At 38.1% G+C, this 18768-nt stretch overlaps 9 protein-coding genes across 9 annotated transcripts; 6 read left to right on the top strand and 3 right to left on the bottom strand.

The window, feature by feature from the left end:
• Positions 1 to 194: 194 nt before the first annotated feature.
• Positions 195 to 1475, top strand: WHI5 (transcriptional repressor WHI5; the record flags this gene model as incomplete). The annotated part of the gene is made up of 1 exon (XM_071052208.1): positions 195 to 1475. The coding sequence occupies one exon, from the start codon at positions 195 to 197 to the stop codon at positions 1473 to 1475; it is 1281 nt and encodes a 426-aa protein (XP_070906829.1).
• Positions 1476 to 1929: 454 nt separating this feature from the next.
• LPX1 (triglyceride lipase) lies at positions 1930 to 3075 on the top strand (the record flags this gene model as incomplete). The annotated part of the gene is made up of 1 exon (XM_071052207.1): positions 1930 to 3075. The coding sequence occupies one exon, from the start codon at positions 1930 to 1932 to the stop codon at positions 3073 to 3075; it is 1146 nt and encodes a 381-aa protein (XP_070906828.1).
• Positions 3076 to 3532: 457 nt separating this feature from the next.
• Positions 3533 to 4570, top strand: OST3 (dolichyl-diphosphooligosaccharide--protein glycotransferase OST3; the record flags this gene model as incomplete). Its single annotated transcript, XM_071052206.1, has 1 exon — positions 3533 to 4570. One exon carries the CDS (start codon positions 3533 to 3535, stop codon positions 4568 to 4570), a length of 1038 nt encoding a protein of 345 aa, XP_070906827.1.
• A 282-nt stretch (positions 4571 to 4852) lies between these two features.
• Positions 4853 to 8530, bottom strand: TCB1 (tricalbin; the record flags this gene model as incomplete). The annotated part of the gene is made up of 1 exon (XM_071052205.1): positions 4853 to 8530. One exon carries the CDS (start codon positions 8528 to 8530, stop codon positions 4853 to 4855), a length of 3678 nt encoding a protein of 1225 aa, XP_070906826.1.
• A 784-nt stretch (positions 8531 to 9314) lies between these two features.
• On the top strand, positions 9315 to 11456 carry YVC1 (Yvc1p; the record flags this gene model as incomplete). Its single annotated transcript, XM_071052204.1, has 1 exon — positions 9315 to 11456. The coding sequence occupies one exon, from the start codon at positions 9315 to 9317 to the stop codon at positions 11454 to 11456; it is 2142 nt and encodes a 713-aa protein (XP_070906825.1).
• Positions 11457 to 11885: 429 nt separating this feature from the next.
• VPS21 (Rab family GTPase VPS21) lies at positions 11886 to 12515 on the bottom strand (the record flags this gene model as incomplete). Its single annotated transcript, XM_071052203.1, has 1 exon — positions 11886 to 12515. The coding sequence occupies one exon, from the start codon at positions 12513 to 12515 to the stop codon at positions 11886 to 11888; it is 630 nt and encodes a 209-aa protein (XP_070906824.1).
• A 670-nt stretch (positions 12516 to 13185) lies between these two features.
• Positions 13186 to 14880, bottom strand: PTC5 (type 2C protein phosphatase PTC5; the record flags this gene model as incomplete). Its single annotated transcript, XM_071052202.1, has 1 exon — positions 13186 to 14880. One exon carries the CDS (start codon positions 14878 to 14880, stop codon positions 13186 to 13188), a length of 1695 nt encoding a protein of 564 aa, XP_070906823.1.
• Positions 14881 to 15393: 513 nt separating this feature from the next.
• On the top strand, positions 15394 to 16407 carry TMA46 (translation machinery-associated protein TMA46; the record flags this gene model as incomplete). Its single annotated transcript, XM_071052201.1, has 1 exon — positions 15394 to 16407. The coding sequence occupies one exon, from the start codon at positions 15394 to 15396 to the stop codon at positions 16405 to 16407; it is 1014 nt and encodes a 337-aa protein (XP_070906822.1).
• A 684-nt stretch (positions 16408 to 17091) lies between these two features.
• Positions 17092 to 18345, top strand: FUN26 (nucleoside transmembrane transporter FUN26; the record flags this gene model as incomplete). Its single annotated transcript, XM_071052200.1, has 1 exon — positions 17092 to 18345. One exon carries the CDS (start codon positions 17092 to 17094, stop codon positions 18343 to 18345), a length of 1254 nt encoding a protein of 417 aa, XP_070906821.1.
• Between the last annotated feature and the right edge of the window lie 423 nt (positions 18346 to 18768).

The raw sequence follows: 18768 nt of genomic DNA, 5'->3' as shown, positions 1-18768 counted from the left end.
AATTTATTATACCAAGAACTTATCTTTTTAAAAAGGAGCTTTATATATAATCAGAACGAACTTATTTAAACTACAGGAAACAAAAAACTTGAGATATAAAAAAAAAAAGAGATAGAAGATATAAAAAGAAAATCAAATAATCAATAATAAAAGGGATTAAAAAGAATTAATTTTTTTTTTGAAATATACACTAAATGGATACAGTGACTAAGACGCCACGGATAGGGCGCCATAGTCCACGGATAACGGATGATAGTAGACGGGGTAGTGAGGAGATAAGTGAGGATGTTCCCAGGAGGATGTTCCAAGGGATGCCGGAGACACCGTCGCCTCCGAGAAATAGTGGTAGGAGGTCGTCTTCTACAATGATTTCACCTCTAGGTCATCGGTTTGTAGATGCTCCTTCTCCAACGCATAATCAGAACCACCATCGACCACACCATGGGCACGGGCACGGGAGAAAAAATAGTATTAGCCAGGATGTGAATGATAGGACGAGGTTGTTGCCACCCACGACGCCGAAGTCTCGTAACAATGAAGTATTCATGTCGCCGTCGCCGAAGTTGAAATCACCGCATGTATCGAAGGATTCTGAGAAGAAACCGATCAAGGAGATCTCAAATGAGTTGAAAACACGGCTAAATTACGCACTGATGAAGTTACAGAACGGGTGGGTGGATAAGACTCTACCGGAACTGGAGCACGCCTTGACCACTACACCCTCTACCTCTACACCAACAACAGCGACATCAGATGTAGGTTATGAGAAGGAGAATATGATGATGTACGATGTCAGACTGCAGAATAACAACAAAGACCACCGATCGGTGTTTGATCAGATGAACCTCGGCATGAGTCCCAGGAGAAGGTCGACATATGTTAACCAGTTTGCTAACGACACTTCTGACATGACTTTCAGTCTAAAGAATATAAATAAGAGATCTCCTAGAGCTCGCGGCGGTACAAGGGCTGGTTCCGGTACAGCAGTTAAGCAAGAAGAGAGAGAAACTGACGACGCAAGTATGGAGGACGGCAGCGACGGGAGTGATGGGAAGGACGATGAAATGAACTCTGCACACTCTGCTTTTCTGAAGGCACTCTCTAGCCCCACTAAGAAAACCCCATCTGCTAACCAGCATACTCTTCCGGTGTCCCCTCTGCGATGGACTAACAACAAACCGAAACCTCTTCCATTGAAATTGCAAAGTCTAGATACCTCCACTACTTCCAGGAACAGTGACCCCGAGGACAAATCAAAGGACGCTCCAGATACGAGTGGTCCTCCTTCAGAAGTAGAGGCCATAGAGACACTGATGTCCCTGGCCTCTCCAAAGAAATCAGTCGGAACTCTAGACGAAGCTTTAGTCTCAAAACGTGGCGACAGAACCACACCAACGTACCTGAGAAGCTCAGCTAACAAAGAAGCAAAGGACGACCATTCCGACGTAGAAACTGAGATAGATGAAGAAGAATGAAACTTTGTTTTTTTTTTGTAATAGATTAATATATATACTTATTTTTTTTGTTTTTTTTTGTTTTTTTTTTAACTATAATTAAGGAATAATTTAGTAATACAGGTGTAATAATACATTACAGATCACATATATTAGCAAAGAATATTTAAATATTAAAAACTATATGAACTGGTGATGAGCTTATACCAACTATAATGAATGGTCATAATGTACGAACCGGGTCAACTCGCTCCTCGGAACCGCAACGTTTAACCCCGATCCGCTATGAATTGGCTGAAGAATCGGAGTTCCCTGTGACTCCAAGTTTTCATTTCTTAGAAACATCCGTACAAAGGCTTTGGTGATTGACACCTCTCAATTTTAGTATATATATATATAGACACTATTAACTGATCTTTAGTTTATTCATCGTTGTCTTATTTCGTGAGAGAAGGGCTCAGAACGTAGCTAAACAATGAGGTTGGATGAGAGATTGAATGAGAAGTATAGGCGGGAGGTGAAGCGGGTGGATGCTGCGTGGCCGCGGGCACGCAACAGCGTGTTGGATCCACAACGGGACAGGTTATCGGTGGTATATGAGGTTTTCACGGCGGTGTATCGAGGAGACGGCAGGGGCAAGCGGCGTGTGAACCTGTTGTTCTGCCATGGGTCTGGGATGAACCGTGCGATCTGGGAGTACCATGCGGACAAATTGGCGTCGGCACATGCTAATTGGGTGGTTAACAAAGTTGTGCTGGTTGACCAGGCCAACCATGGTGACTCGTGGGTTGCGAATCAGGGAAAGCTGGGGATGGAGTTCGATTGGTTTGATGGTGCGCGGGATATCGTGCGGGTGGCTGAGGAGGAGTTTACCGCTGATTATCACGATGTAAACGTTATTGTAGGACATTCTATGGGAGGATTCCAAGCCCTAGCGGCGATTGCACATTCTCCGACTATGTTTCAGTTCGGGATTGTCATAGAGCCAGTAATCATTAAGTCTGAGGCTCAGTTGGCGCCAGATGCACACTACACGATATTTCCGGCTAGATTTTACACCGCTTTAAAGCGTAAGATGCTGGATACATTTGCCAATGAACTAGAGTACAATACATTCATCACAAAAGGTAGTCTGTATACCGATGTACACCCGGATATCCGGGAAAGGATGAGACAGTTTGAGAAGCTGGAGAACCCAGATGGCACCATTTCCACTAAGATGAAGATGGTGCATAATGTAATGTGTTATGCGACTAAGAACTTCAGCGGTCGTCGTATGGTGGCCTTGATGAAATTCGTGCCATGCCCCGTCGTGATGCTGGTTGGTGGTGACTCTAGATGGACACCTCCTATCAACAACGAAACGGTGCTAAACGGCGTTCCCAATTGCTCAAAGATTGTCATCCCCAAGGGTGGACATATGGTGAACTTGGAGATGCCAAATATCGTAATCTCACACATTACAAGCAAAATAACTGAGTTCATTGAAAACGAAGAAACCACGACAAACCCACAACACCTGACTCACCCAGCTACCCAAACAGAAAGAGCCTTGTTCCTAAACCACAACTTCAAGGACCTAACTCAAGCGATAGACGCCGGTAGACAAGCGAAACTATAATATGATTTTTTTTTTTTTATTGGACCTCTAATTTTACTTATATATTCATACCTGTTATAACTTATTTTTTTATTATTCCGCTAAAAAAGTAACAAGCAAATATTCTTCACCGCATACACATTATGTATTCCGCTTTTGTACTAAACCAATTGAATTGATGGATGGATTTAAATAGATGAGAATGAATCCAATTAAATTAGCTTTATTATCATTTAATCAGTTATATCACTATCAACGTTATGGATTTACACGCTCGCTGGCATTTCCCACTGCTTTTTTTGTTTTTGGCAGTTTTCAAGGTTTTTTTTTTTTTCAGTTATAAGGAAGGGGACCCAATTTATATCGTAAGTTGTCGATTTTGATATTACGAAAAGGGAGATTTAACTTGCTGGTAAACTGTAAATCATATATCAGATAGACTCAATTGTGTATTCTGTTCAATAGAGACTAAAAAATAATGAAACTTTCACAGCTTTCCTGGGTGATAGCCCTGTTTTCGGTTGTTATACATACAGCACATGCTTTAAGTCCTAAGCAGTTTTTGAAGGAGAAGAGTAAATATTCTAATGAGGTGATTGCGTTGAACGACAGGAACTGGGGCAGGTTGCTAGCCAATCCAAAGAAGTCTTACCTAGTTGCTCTTTTCACTGCTACAGGTGCTGGGTACGGTTGTAATGCCTGTATTGACCTTGAACCAAAGTACGAGAACTTGGTTAAGTCGTGGTATAAGGACCATCCTGATGGATTCTCCAAGGCTAACGCTGACAAATCTATGTTCTTTATGAAGGTCGATGCAATTGACGCTAATCTTCCAGAGTTGTTCAAGACCTTCCGTATTGAGCAAGTTCCTACGATCATTATTTTCGAGCCTGGTACTTCCAAGGAGCCCTCTTACAAGATATTGGATGCTATTCAAGATGTTGAGGAGCAAACTATCATTGACAACATCAAGAGGGAGACTAACATTCATGATTTCGTTTTGCATCAAGATATTAACTGGAGTTCTGTTGTCGTCACTGGTTTGGCCACTTTTGGTACCGTGTTGTTCTTGAAGAAGCAAAGGTCTCTAGCTCTGAAGATCTTTACTAACAGATACGTTTGGGGTTTTGCCACCACCTTCTTTATTGTCTCTATGATTAGTGGTTCCATGTTTAACAGAATTAGAGCCACCAGACATGCTGGTGTTGACGGTAACCAAGACATTGTTTACTTCATGCCAAATATCTTTAGTAATCAATACGCTATTGAATCCCAAATTGTCGGTTTGGTGTATATCATTCAATCGGTTCTTGTAGTCTCGTTGGTTATGCTAATTCCAAGAATTAAGTCCAAGCTAAATGGCCCAGAAAAGGCTAAAGAAACCATTCAGATTGCTGTTGGAATTGGTGCTGCTTTATTGGTTTACATGTTCTTTACCGCTTATACAAACATGTTTAGCATTAAGAACCCTATGTATCCATTCACCTTGATTAAAATTTTTAAAATTTTCAAGTAGAGAATTGAAATGCCATGCATTACTCTAAATGGGATGTAAATATCATGATTGTTTGTATTATTAGTGATGTAAACATGATACAATATAAAAGAAAAAAGAAATAAATCAATACATATAAAAATGACAACAAATATAAATTATAATTTTTTATTATTTTAAAAATTCTTTCTTACATAAACACTTGACGTATAGTTATAGAACAGCTTCAACCTAACCGGTTATTGGTATACAATATGTTGTTTTTTTTGTCGCGAACTTGATACAGGATTACAAAGGCTTCGGTTATTTGTCATTATCAGACTTTTTGTTCCTTCTAATACCAAAACCCTTGCCAATTCCTTTCCCAATACCTTTACCTATGCCTTTCCCAACATGACCTACATTTCCTAGACCGGAACCCACAGCTGATGAACCAGCTCTTAGACCTCCTCCAATTCCCTTTGATGTAATTTCGGCAATTGTTTTGTCTTCATTAGCAAAATTACTTGTGTATCTTGGCGAAAATTTAAATTCTAAGTGGATAATACCACCGTCTCTACCTTCATCGTCAACTACTGGAACATCCATTACAGTGAGATCGTGTGGGTTAATCTTCGATAATGGTATTGTGGCTCTACCAATAACATCGTCGGCTGAAGCTGCGTCCCAGTCCATAACCTTCATATGCAGAACATCATAAATACGGTTGTGCACTTGAATAACACCTTCTTCATTCCAAGTAGGATTCAATGTCTTTTTCACAACCTTTGTTTTATAAACAGCATCACTCTCGTTATTATAATAAAATTTCAAATAAGGATCCGAATAACCATTCATATCTGCAGATAATAGATTCTCGGCATTCTTAGCGACAATCGTTAGATCACCACTATTACTCATTAGATCTTCTGGTGGTAATTCATCAAATACCATAGGGAACCATTGTGCTTGAAGCATTAGTTTAGAACTATGTATACCAGAAAGTGTCAAAATAGATGGTTTGTAATAACTTTCCCTCAATAAATCTAAAGTTGATAATGTGACAGAGGACAGGTTATCTGAACCTCTGTTTGAAAATTTGTCATTTGTTACTTTGAATGTAACTGTAGAGTAATCTAATTCCTTGATCATGGCATCACCAGTCCAACCATTGTTAACAACTCTACTAGTTTGTTTGGGACTTAAGAAACGAGCGTTGCTCTCACCATCGAAAAAGGTTTGTACGAAAACACCAACTTCTGGTAAGTCACCACTCAAAATTGAAATAGCAAGGATACCCTTTTTATGTTCCAGAAGTTCATCCAAAGACATCTTTTTCTTGTGGCCATGAATTTCTTCCAATTCAGCAATTTCGAATTCATCCTGAGCCAATCTTTCCTTTTCTTCCTGAGAAGGTGTTTTGTCTTTAAATTTCTGTTTCCTTTCTTCAACTTTTGCCTTCTTCTTGTCAATATTTTCAACATCTTGTAATTCTTCTAAAGTTAGAATTGGCATAGTTGGATAGAATGCCACTTTATAAGTGACGACACCTTTGCTGAACTTCTTTGCCACTAATTTACTTTGTCTGGCATTATCATCAATATTTTGTTTATATCTATTCATATCGTTTTTCGAAAAGAAGTCATTTAACTTAATATCGAATTGACCCAATGTACGATCTTTATTCATGGATTCGACATCCATACATTCCAAAGTAATCCTTTGATTTGGAGAGGTCAACGCAACATAAACACCCTTATTCCATACTGGATTGGTAGTTTGAGGGTCAAAGTCAGTTCTACCCTTTTGATTTCCATTAACCAAAACTTTGACATATGGATCAATCTTACCAATTTTCTCAAGATTCTTCAGACTAGTAGCCTTACTGATGAATACTCTCAAGGCACCAATTGGTGGAGTGTAGGCGATTGATTTGTTACCGACGTCCAATCTTACAGGTTTCCAATATGTTGTTATTGACAATTTACCTTTACCATGAGACATCTTAATATTTTTCTGTCCGATTTGTGTTCTGTCAATTAATTCATTTAGACTTTGAATGGTAGAGCTAACTTGTTCTCCATTCTTGTCCTTTACAATAAATCTAAACCGAGCCTTACGGCGATCGGTAATAATTGCTTCGTAAAAGTCACCCCAAGCAATGACATCTTTCTTAGGACCTCCTTTAGCAGTTGTGGTGACAAGCTTACCATTAAAATAAAGCTCAACATTTGCAGAATTGTTCTTATCAACCAATCCTGAACCCTCATCAATGATAATCTTTGCCAAACCTGTATTCAAATCTGGGGCATCTTCAACAGTACCATCAGGTAGTTTCTTTGCTGACAATGTTGGGAAGAACCTCAGGTCCATATTCAATTTACCCACAGGCTTGGAGTTTCTTAGGAAATCGGTGGAGATATTTTGTTGGACAGGTTTATCATGTAAACTACTAAAATTATACTCGATTCTACCCATAATTTTATCCTTGAACTTTTCTCTCTTATCATAAACACTAATTGTCATTGGATCAGTGAAGGAAGGCATTAGCACATACAGTGTTTCATCCCATACAGGATTCAAAGTATCTCTAACGGTTCTAGTATGACCTACAATTTTACCTTGTAGTTCAAAAGTCAAATATGGATCGATACTAGTATCTACAATGTTGTTGGAACGTCTCAAATCTGAGGCATTCTTTATGGTAACTTCTAAGACACCAACTGAGAGTGGATTTTGGGAGACTAATTGTGGAACATTTAACTGTAGAGAAAAAGGAGGCAGGATAATTGGACCAGCATATTTCTTAGCCATAGCCCTTGCCAATGGCATTAAACCTGGAATTGCAAGGATCTCCCATCCAAATATAGAATTGGTAAAAACTGATGATACAAAATCAACATCAGGAATATCAAGTAATTGGACATTAATTGTTTCAACATGAGGGAAAGGAGTCATCAACTTGAAACGAACTCTAGCACCCACCTTGAAGGCAACATTGGAGACAGCTACTGGTATGGTTAAACCAAACATTTTGGCTTTAACAGCAACCTTTTGATTGACATAGTTTTTCATTTGCTTAGCATTCAAGTCAGAAAAGTCATGTGGAGTAAAAGATAAACCCCAATCCATGACTACCACATCAGAGTCAGTATTCTGGAATGTCTTGGCAAAATCGACTCTAGGAGGTTTAACACCAAGTGTAAATTCAGAAATCCACAAGGCTTTGATAAACCCGGGTATTGAGTCGTTTGTGGCCAAAATCTCATTAACCTGTTCACATACCATCTGTGCAACAGAAGGTTCAATAATAGGCCAATACTTGTCTAGGAATGTGTTTAACCATTCGAGAGATTCGTAGTCATCTTCGATTTTCTGCACGGTGAATTCCTTTTGAACCAGTTCTCTGATCGAAGCACGATTCTTCTTAATGGAGGCTCTGTAGTAGATTGCACAGAACAATGTTACGAAGAACACAGGAGCCAAGGAGAACTTAAACCATCCAAAACCAAATGACAACACACCTGCAATGAAATAGATAGCCACAGTATGGTACCAATCACCATACAATTGTTCGGGCAGAAGATTGTTAATCAGAGTATCACTGTCGGCATCCAGTAGCTCGTCCTCATAGGTCAATTCATCCTTCTCTTCCCAACCACCAATCTGCTTCCATCCAACATATGAAGCATTCTTCCTCTGTCTTTCAGTTTCCTCACCGAGATCATCCGTCTCAACAATAATATTCTTACTTGTCTTAACAGCAGAACCAGAACCGATCTCTTTGATTTTACCTTCAGAAGACTTCTCGTTAGCCTCAATCCGTATCGCGGAAGGCTTACTTCCAGAACTCTTGTGACTTCCAGAACTCTTGTGACTTCCAGAACTCTTATGACTCCCTAAATCACTACTACCCATAGTAACCTCACCTATACCTTTAAACATTATACCTTCAGATCCAGTAGACTGGAACCCAGAGGTACTAGCCTCTTCTTTCGACATTATAATGTACTTGTTTTTGCTTTGTTTCTCTTATTATTTTCCTTTTTATTTTTATCTTTTGTTTATTAGAATAATAATCTAATAAGATAACAATACATATCAATTGAAACACATAAATAGAATCCCTTTTTTCTTATTACCCATTAATTAATATAAAAAAAGAACAAAAGCTGAAATAAATATAAAAAAAAACCCTTAATTTTTCCCTCATTCCCAATCAAACAGTTAATTTTCTTTTGGTTAAAGCTAAAACAAAAAAAAATTAAACGAAAACCCCCTTGTCACGAGGTCTCTGTCGTACTTGATTATTTCTTGATTACTCTGGGTTCAATTCTCGTGGGCGGTTCATTTTTTTATTTAATTTTTCATTTATTTTAAAAATTGCAAATACACTTTTCTTTTTTAATAGCTATTTAGAGGGTACGGGTATTGTTAGAAAGATCTAATTTTATTTGTTTTTATTAGTTTTTTTATTTCTACGCCTTTTTTGTTGTAGGCACCGGTATTCTATGATTATTCAAATGCTACGTAAGGTTCTAACCTCTTAATCATTAGTCCACGACTAATTCTACGGGGGATAATTACAGCCTCGAGGATTTTTTTTTAAGGGTCCAATTAAACTTTACTTCTACTCTAAATTAAATAAAAAATTATAAATTTTGCAATCGATTTGATGTGATCTATAATTAATGATTCAAAAGTAGTATATATCGTTGTTGTTTTGTTTTCTTTTTTTGTATTCTATTTCCCAACCCAAATTGTAAAAAAAATACAAAATTAAAGAATGGAGGCTATTGATAGGTTACCAATAGACTCACAGGACTGTCAGCCGGAGAATTGCGGGTCTATCTCTCTGGAAGCACCCAGTTCAAGACAAATACTAAGAATTGCACTCAATCTCAAGTACTTAATTGATACTGCTGTTCATGTGACCTACGATGTCGCTGAGATTGAAAGCGACCACTCCACTGTGGTTACTGACGAGGTAGTTGAATTGGCCATTAAAGCATGTGGGGGTGATCCCAATGACCAGAAATCACTAGACAAATATAGGTCTGTGGTCATATATTCACTGTTGAAAGTATACTCCTGGTATACAAAACTTGCAGATGCTGAGTTACATAACGCGGAGTTGTACGCAGTTAGAGGTGTCGCAGCACAACAAATATGTAAGCTAATTATTGACCGTGAAGAAAGAAATGATCTATGTTTCATGTTTATGCAGATGTTGCTGCGTAGATATACAATCTCTGAGAATGACGAGGACTCTGAGCCTGCCAACGCAATTGAATTGGCGTCTGATATGCATTGTACTATTGTCATCGCCTCAGGTGGATTCCAGAGATGCCTTACCTGGCTGTGGAGAGGCTGGATCATTCAAAACCGTAAGGACCCAAGCACTTTTATAAGGGACGAGTCCATTTCCTCCCCATATTTTCTTGACCATTTTGAACCTGAGAGAATTAAAACCCCTAAGTACCAAAATATCTTGAATATTTTCTTCTCCATTTTATTCTTAATACTTTACACAATGGTAGTCAATGGGAAATCATCGTCCGTTGTTGCACCAGTTGACTTTACTGAGGCTATCTTTTATCTTTTCACCTTGGGTAACATCCTTGATGAACTGACAAAATTGTATTATATTGGCACAGCATTCCTCTCATTCTGGAGTAGCTTTAATTTAACCATGTATGCCATAATCACTTTGTCTTTCGTCATGAGGTTATTCTCAGTAACTACCTTGAGATCAGATAAGAAACAAGAGTACTGGGATAAGATCTCCTATAGAATATTATCATGCGCAGCGCCTTTTGTTTGGTCACGAATGCTACTCTTCTTGGAATCAGAAAGATTTGTGGGTGTGATGCTAGTTGTATTGAAACATATGATGAAAGAGTCGGCGGTATTTTTTGTTTTATTGGTGTTGATAATGATTGGTTTCTGTCAAGGTTTCCTAGGTTTGGATTCCTCGGATGGACATAGAGACGTTACTGGTATGATCATGGAGAATCTAACTATTGCTGTGTTGGGTCTGGGAAGTTTCGATAAGTTTAAAAGATTTGCACCACCTTACGCAGAAATATTATACTACAGTTACTATTTTATCGTCTCTGTTGTTTTATTAAACATCCTAATTGCTTTATTCACAAATGCATATCAAAAGGTTGTAGATAATGCCGCTGATGAGTATATGGCCTTAATGGCACAAAAATGCCTGAGGTTTATTAGAGCACCAGATGAGGATGTTTTCGTCGCTCCACTGAATTTAATCGAAATATTGCTATGCCCAATTATTAAGGTTTTGCCCAAGAAACAAAGAAATAAATTCTCTTACTATGTTATGCTCATTATGTACAGCCCTACTCTTTTCGTTATTGCAATTACAGAAACAAGGACTGCTAAAAGGATTAAATATAACAGAATGAAAAAATTAGCTGATGATGCCAACGAAATAGATACCCCATGGGATTTAACAGATGGGTACATTGAAGAAGAGGACCGGTTATTGTCAGGTAGCCACTCTAATGGGGCCCAAGCTACTGTAAGAAGAAATAAGTTCTCTCTTCAGGTTCAAAGAGATGCTGAAGCAAAGGATCCTAAATTCTCAGTGGATAAAACTTGGTATAGTTCTGTCAAAAAATTAAGTCATTCTGAAGAAAACAAGGCAGATGAGAAAATGATTGATCTAACAAACTCTGGGAGCGTTGAAATTTCTAATTCACTAGCTGAACTTAACAAGAACTTAAAAAAATTGCTTAGTTCAAATCTTGTCCATTCTGGTGATAATTTAGAACATATAAAAGATAAACTGGATGAGATATCAGATTTGAATGAACTAGTCAAAGATATCAGTGTATTAGGTAAGGAAATTAGAGACATTGCCGAGATGAAAGACATTTTGAAAGAGCTCGCTAAAAAATGAGATTTATTTAACTCAGCCAAGACTTTTTGTTTAAGAACGTTTTTATTTTTATTTTATCTTTTTCCAGAATCTATTGCTACCTACTTGGTTAGCCGACTTACTAACCTGTCGCCCAATACTATATATCTATTTACAAAATTTAAAATTTTCATAATAACATTAATAGCAAATTAAAGAAGTATATTCTATTGGAGTCTTGATATATTCGAGATATCGAGATTGGCAGATATTCTATGAAGTATTACAACTGTTTTTATATAACAGAGGTTGCTAGTCGGCATCTAGGAAAGGTTTCGGCAGAACCAATGTTAGAGTTGATTTGGTGGGACTATAACATATGAATAGAATCTTCAAAAAAAAATAAAAAAAAAACATTAAAAAACACATAACTTATTTTTTCAATAATAATTAATATCATAAGAGGCAGTTTTAACAGCTACAACTTGAGTTTGCAGCGGGATTATTCACTACTGAGGTCAAATCTACTCTTTGATTCTCATTGTTACCACCGAGATTGCTGTTGCCCTGGTTAGCTGACTTTATTGGGACCTTTTCCCCGATTGCTAGAAAAACGTCCGTTATATTTTCACCAGTCTTAGCACTTGTCTCAAAGAATAATAGATTTTCTTCTTCAGCTAATTTTTCCGCCTCTTCACGAGAGACACTTCTCTCTGTGCCATTTTCCAAAACATCAACTTTGTTCCCTACTAAAGCAATTATAATATCTTTGCTGGCCTGTTCCTGTAGCTCTTTGACCCAGTGACGAGCTTTTATGAATGACTGTGGTTTCGTTATATCATACACTACCAGAGCAGCTTGAGCATTTCTATAGTACATCGGAGCTAGCGAAGCAAATCTTTCCTGCCCGGCAGTATCCCAGATTTCAAACTTAACAGTGTGCTCATTGATAGTAACCCTTTGCGTTAGAAAAGCAGCCCCAATAGTGGGCTCCTTATTCTCGGAGAAATCATTAGAGACAAATCTTAAAACAATCGAAGATTTACCAACTGCAGCTTCTCCGAGGAGAACTAACTTCAATGATGTCATATTAGTATTCATTTTTGTAGTTTGTTTATATTATTACTTTTCTCAAAAAATATTTTCTAACCCTTAATATCTATGATAAGCTTACTATTCGCTCAGTGTGAACCAACCAGTTAATTTATTTTCTTAATATTGTTTTGATTATTTTTTATTAGAGAAATTAAACAAATAACAACAAAAAATAAGACCTGTTTCTGTGATATATGTTTCTTGACTTGAAAAACTAACACTGCTCGATTCCAATTATTGACGTAACGTACCAAATCGAAAATAATCTCAAATTCAAAAAAAAAAAAAGTCCTAATGCTAGGCTTACTCTTGTTTAGTTTCTAACTTTTATAAATTCTCAAACCTGGCAATAAAGATGGTCAAACCGTTTAAATCTATTGAGTTCAAAAGAAAGCTCTACCTGAAATAGGCTTGGCTCCCGTTTAGCCTTCTTCCTTTGCTCCTTACGCTTCTCGCTAAATAGACTAGGCCTCCTTATCTTTCACGTCCGTAGTGATCCATTTATGTGGGAGCATGTGACATGTACACCCAAATTTATTGTATGTCTTATAATATAGTATTATATATATTGTTTTAACGCTTTTTGGGCATAGTAAATAAGTTATTGCATGTAGTATTAAATAATCGTTTCACAAAAACAAAAAATAAATTAAATAGTTACACTGGTACTTTCTTCTTACAACTTTGATTTTGGAGGTGTAGTGGCATCATGGTTCAGTACTATGGAGTTATCATCTGATACAGAATCCTTCTTGATCTCACCAAAGAATGCCACTGTTACGGTAAGATCATCTCTATACTTCCTACTAGTTGGTGCTGGTATGCTTACTAAGGTCGATACGTATTCCTTTTGCCCTCCAGCACTGAGTGCGTTTCTGATTAAGTGCGTTGCTACGTTGTTGTCTTCCATCAAATAAGAGGTGTCCTCTAGCTTGCCATCTTTTCTGTATCTAAAAGCTGATCTCTGAGATTCGGTATCCGTGCTTACGTCCTTGACAAAAGGGAGTTTTCCCTTTTTGCCGTTAGCAATTATGTTTTTATCATTTACATTATTGTTTTCCATCCATCTGATAACAAGCCCAGCAATCTCGGCGTTACTCAAAAGCTCAAATAGACCATCAGATCCTAGAACCATGAATTTTGTCTCTGGAGATATCTTTGTGGTGGTGATAACTGGCTTTGCAGTAACATAAGGCGGGGTTTTGAAATCCTTTGGCTCCTTTCTGAAATAGAGCTTTAGATGATCTGGTAAGTCTGATAATCTTTTGCCCTCGATCTCCTTTACTTTATAGCGATAATCACCGAAAGCTCTGGAAGGTTGTAAGGAACCTAGAACACGGCCATTACGTACAACGTTAGGTTCACCTGGATGTTCACTTCTGATTCGTGCAACTTCCTCTTCATTATCCCCAGTTTGATCTGTTGAAAGAGATTCCACTGTCCACTCTCCGTTACTATTAACACTACCGATCAACGCTCTTGAGTCACCTGTCACTGCTACTTTCAAGTTTGAGTCATGAGAATTATATATTGCCAGAAGAGCACAAGATCCTGATATGGCAGGTAATGCAGAGAGCATAGTATCGTTATTGGGCTCCTTCAGCAATTTACCGAGAGAACCATATATGATGTCATTATCTAGCTGTACAAATCCATTCTCTAAAGCAGAATCGAAGCTTAGGCCTTGAGAAGACTTAGAGCCAAGCGCTTTGTTGTTTTGCTGATACACGTTGGCGATTTGATGGGCCACATAAGGAACTAAATCTACAGATAGTTTTGCAGAGGTGAAAGTTCCGCTGTGTCCATCGAATATCCCAAAGAAGTACAGGTCGTTGTCAAATTCCTCATCTTCACGTTCAGCTAGCGTCTTTGAACTAGCATTTGGGGATGGGAATGTGATAAGCTTCTCCACATGGCTATCCTCTATAGGATTGTTGGAGGGAAGTTGTGCAACATCATAGCGGGTAATACCCTTAGATCTTTTTACAAAAAAACTCATCTCTCGGGAACGTAACCTATTATCTACTTCCTTATCGGTGAGTATAGCAAAGGATTCTTCACCCTTTGCATAACCACCCGATGACTGGATCAATTTGCCCTCATCGTTATGAATCGTAGAATACTCCCTCATATATCTCAGCGGTGATGGAATCCTATCAGAAAAGTACGAATAGGTTAAAAACATCATAACTCCACCACCGAGCAAAGCAAGGTTCAACTCACGAATCAATGACGAGGAAGACACAAGATTTAACCCATATCTCGCAGAGGACCGTATATGGAAACTCCTGATCATTTGATTAACAGCATTATTACCCTTTATAGCCCTAGCATTACGTCTTAACGCATTTATCCTAACCAATGGAGACATTTGGTTTATGTTACCTTTATGACTTCTTGTTAGTTTGTTGTTTTTTGAGCTAATCCCCAAAACAATATATCCTCCTTCTTGTCCTTTCTTCAAATGATATTCAAAACCAAAACTTCCTACTCCTGATGTGATCAACAAATGCAAATATAGTTTGTTATATAATTTATCATTTTGAAGACTAAACCAAATACAACTGTTAGGTTAATATTCCCTTTTTTTTGCCTGTTGCGATTTCCCACATGCATATTCGTGGCTTGTGACTGAAAAATTTTTGGATGAAAAAAAAATTGCGATGAGCATTGGATTATTATTTTATTTAGTTATTATTCTTGAATAGTAACTGAAATTCAATCGAAGGTGTTTGACTGCTTATTGATACTACGTGACTCTAGAGTTGACAAATATATTGAGAGAGAGTGAGGACATCCCAGTGATAAAGGAGAGAAAGATAGAAGATATAGGAATAGATAGTTTTTTTACAAAAGTTTTGACTTAGAGAAATAATAAACTATAATGCCACCAAAGAGGAATCAACAACAGCCGGCCAAGAAGAAGGACAATGTCGATAAGACGTTTGGTATGAAGAATAAGAACCGTTCCACTAAGGTGCAGCGGTTCATCAAGCAAGTTCAATCGCAGGCTGACCCTGCGAAGGAAGAGATGAAGAGGAAGAAGCTTGAGGAGAAGAAGATGAAGGAAGCCGCTGAGGCTGAGAGAAGGGCATTGTTTGGTAACGTTGCTGATCAGAGGATACGTGCAGGCGTGGATCCAAAGACCGTTGTGTGTGCATTGTTTAAGATGGGTAACTGTAACAAAGGTGCCAAGTGTAAGTTCTCGCATGACCTTAACGTCGGTAGAAAAGTGGAGAAGAAGGATCTGTACCAGGACAGTAGGTCAGAGAAGGAGCAGGACACAATGGATAACTGGGATGAAGAAAAACTGAGAAGTGTCATCATGTCAAAGCACGGTAATCCTAAGACCACCACTGATAAGGTTTGTAAGTACTTTATCGAGGCTGTCGAAAACGGTAAATATGGTTGGTTCTGGGTATGTCCGAATGGAGGTGATAAATGTATGTACAAGCATTCCTTGCCTCCAGGTTTCGTGCTGAAGACCAAGGAGCAAAAGAGACTAGAGAGAGAAGCTCTTGACAGCCAACCTAAAATCACATTGGAAGAATTCATTGAAACAGAAAGAGAGAGACTCGATAAGGCTAAACTGACGCCAATCACTATGGAGAACTTTGCTGAATGGAAGAAGAAACATGTCATAGAGAGGAACAACGCCGAGCAAGAACTCAACAGCAAGAAGAAACCATCAGGTCGTGAGGTCGTCCAGAAGTTGTTGGCTGATAATAAGGTATTCGACGACAGTACCACAAACGGTGACAGTGAAGGTAACGCCTGGGATTTGTCAGAGTTTACTGCTGCTCTTAAGAAAGCTGATCATGCTGACGATGCCAATATCAAAGACTATGGTGACGGTAGTAATCCAACTTTTGAAATCCCAAAAAAGGTAGAAGCATGAGAATAATTTAAAGTCAGATAACGACGAATATATCTATGTGATTTCTTATCATGATATGAGGATGCAAATAAAAATATAGCTTCCATTGTGAGATTTGATATAGATGAAATCAATATATTTTTCTTGTTTTGGTTTTATCAAGGTATTTTCATTGCTGGAGTTACTTCTTTTAGTAATACCAGTTGATTTCCCGCAAATAGGTAAATGTGTTGGTTCTTTGTTACGTTGTTTTTGGTTTTTATACGTTTTCTTGTTCACTACAACCCCAGTCATAATGTGTAGTACTAAAAAACTATATATAATAGATGCATATATTTCTTTATAATTTAACTAAACTTATTATTTTTTAAACGGCTATCAAATCAACCTGTTGAAAGAATATTGTTAACATACGATTTATTACTATCCTTCCCCACTCTTAATCCAGTCATAGAAGACGGTTTAAAGTAGTGCAATCACCCAAATTGAAGAGAATCGGCTACGGACTTTTGATATGAGAGACTTGCAATGGAGTCATTTCACTATATACAATAATTGTTTTACTCAGTTTTTTTTTTATTGATTATTAGTCAAGCATTTCTATTTAATTCTAAATACTATAAATTTTATTCGGGTCTGTATGTTCATAAGGACACAGTCGTGGCTTCTGGTTAACTATACACATAAGAAGCACTAAAAATAATAATGAATCATGACGCTATTGATGAGCTAGAGAACACTAGTCTTGTGCACAAATTGAGGAATGTTGAGTACTTGACATTCTGTATGATTGGCGTTGGTTTGTTATGGCCCTGGAACTGTATTCTTAGTGCAGTACTTTACTTCAGACATGACATGTTCCAGGATGTTACCACATGGGCCAAAATATTTGCCAGTACAATGATGGCTGTGTCTACTATAGCCTCACTAGCTTTTAATGTTTGGTTAGCGAGTCGTCAAAGCAGTTATCCTCAAAGAGTAGTGAGAGGTCTCGTATGGCAAGTGCTGGCATTTGTAGTGCTTACGTTGATATGTTTGATTCATGAGGTGCTTCCGATGTGGTTTTCCTTCATATTCATTATGATTTTGGTACTAATGAGTGCTGTTTCTACTGCTTTGACGCAAAATGGTATATTGGCCATAGCCAATGTGTTCGGGTCAGAGTACAGTCAAGCCGTAATGTTGGGACAAGCGGTGGCTGGCGTCCTACCTTCCGTGGTGCTATTATTGTTGTCATTTGGCAACAATCATGCAGAAACAGGCAGGGATCAAAGCAAGCTCGGGATACTCTTCTACATCATGACCACAGCGATGGTATGCGGTGCATGTATCTTTTTGTTCAGACAGACCGGTATCGGGGAGAAGTTCACAGCCATAATGACTGAAGAGGGCATTGACATCGATAGAGACGACGAAAAGGTACCGTTCGGGGTGCTGTTTGAAAAGCTAAGGTACTTAGTACTATCTATATTCCTCACTTTTGTCGTGACGTTAATATTCCCAGTATTCGCCTCTACGATCAAGTCTGTTGGGTTCAAGATTGATGACAGCCATTACATGCCACTGATATTTACATTGTGGAACTTGGGAGATCTCTATGGCCGGGTCCTTGCTGATTTGCCTTACTTCCAAGATGAAAGCTTCACCCCATTGAAGACATTTGTATACTCGGCGTTAAGATTACTACATATCCCGCTGTTCCTCTACTTCGTCAAAACCCAAAACGGTCACTCAATACTCTTGGACCTCGGCTACATGCTCCTCCAATTCATCTTTGGCGTGACCAACGGCCACACCATATCCCTAAGCTTCATGAAGGTACCACATGTGCTGAAGTCAGACGTAGAAAAGGAGGCAGCCGGCGGCTTCACAAACATCTTCGTCTCAGTAGGCCTGGCCTGCGGAAGTCTCCTAAGCTACCTCTTTGTATTCATAATATCAAGCATAACCCATACATAAAGATGAAATTATAGATAATATTGATAGATTATAATAATAGATTATGTAGATATAGTTATATACGTAATAAACCGTGATCTTCCTACTGGTGGAAAAAAAAAATTTTGCCGTTTTGGTGCCACGAAGAGCGTTTTTCATTCATTTTGGGTTTCAATGGCATGGGCCCGTTTGGGTGGTTGGAACGAACTGAAAACACGAATTACAATGGGGAGGATGAAGGGTACAAGAATTTCTTTTCTTTGATGAAATTGGGAAGTGGGAAAGTTTGTTATTATATTCATTGGGATCAATTAGAGATATTATTTATTATTAAATAACTAAGAAGAAAGAAAGATAACAACAAGAAGAATTAATACAGTCTCTTGTAAAAAGAACAGGAAAGGATAAGGAGAGGACACCCTTATAATAACATAGAGAGAGAGA

The sequence above is a fragment of the Nakaseomyces bracarensis genome (genome assembly GCF_045282275.1).
Source record: "Nakaseomyces bracarensis strain CBM3 chromosome Unknown Scaff8_0, whole genome shotgun sequence".
Classification (NCBI taxonomy): domain Eukaryota; kingdom Fungi; phylum Ascomycota; class Saccharomycetes; order Saccharomycetales; family Saccharomycetaceae; genus Nakaseomyces; species Nakaseomyces bracarensis.
This window is presented reverse-complemented; position numbering and strand designations above follow the sequence as displayed.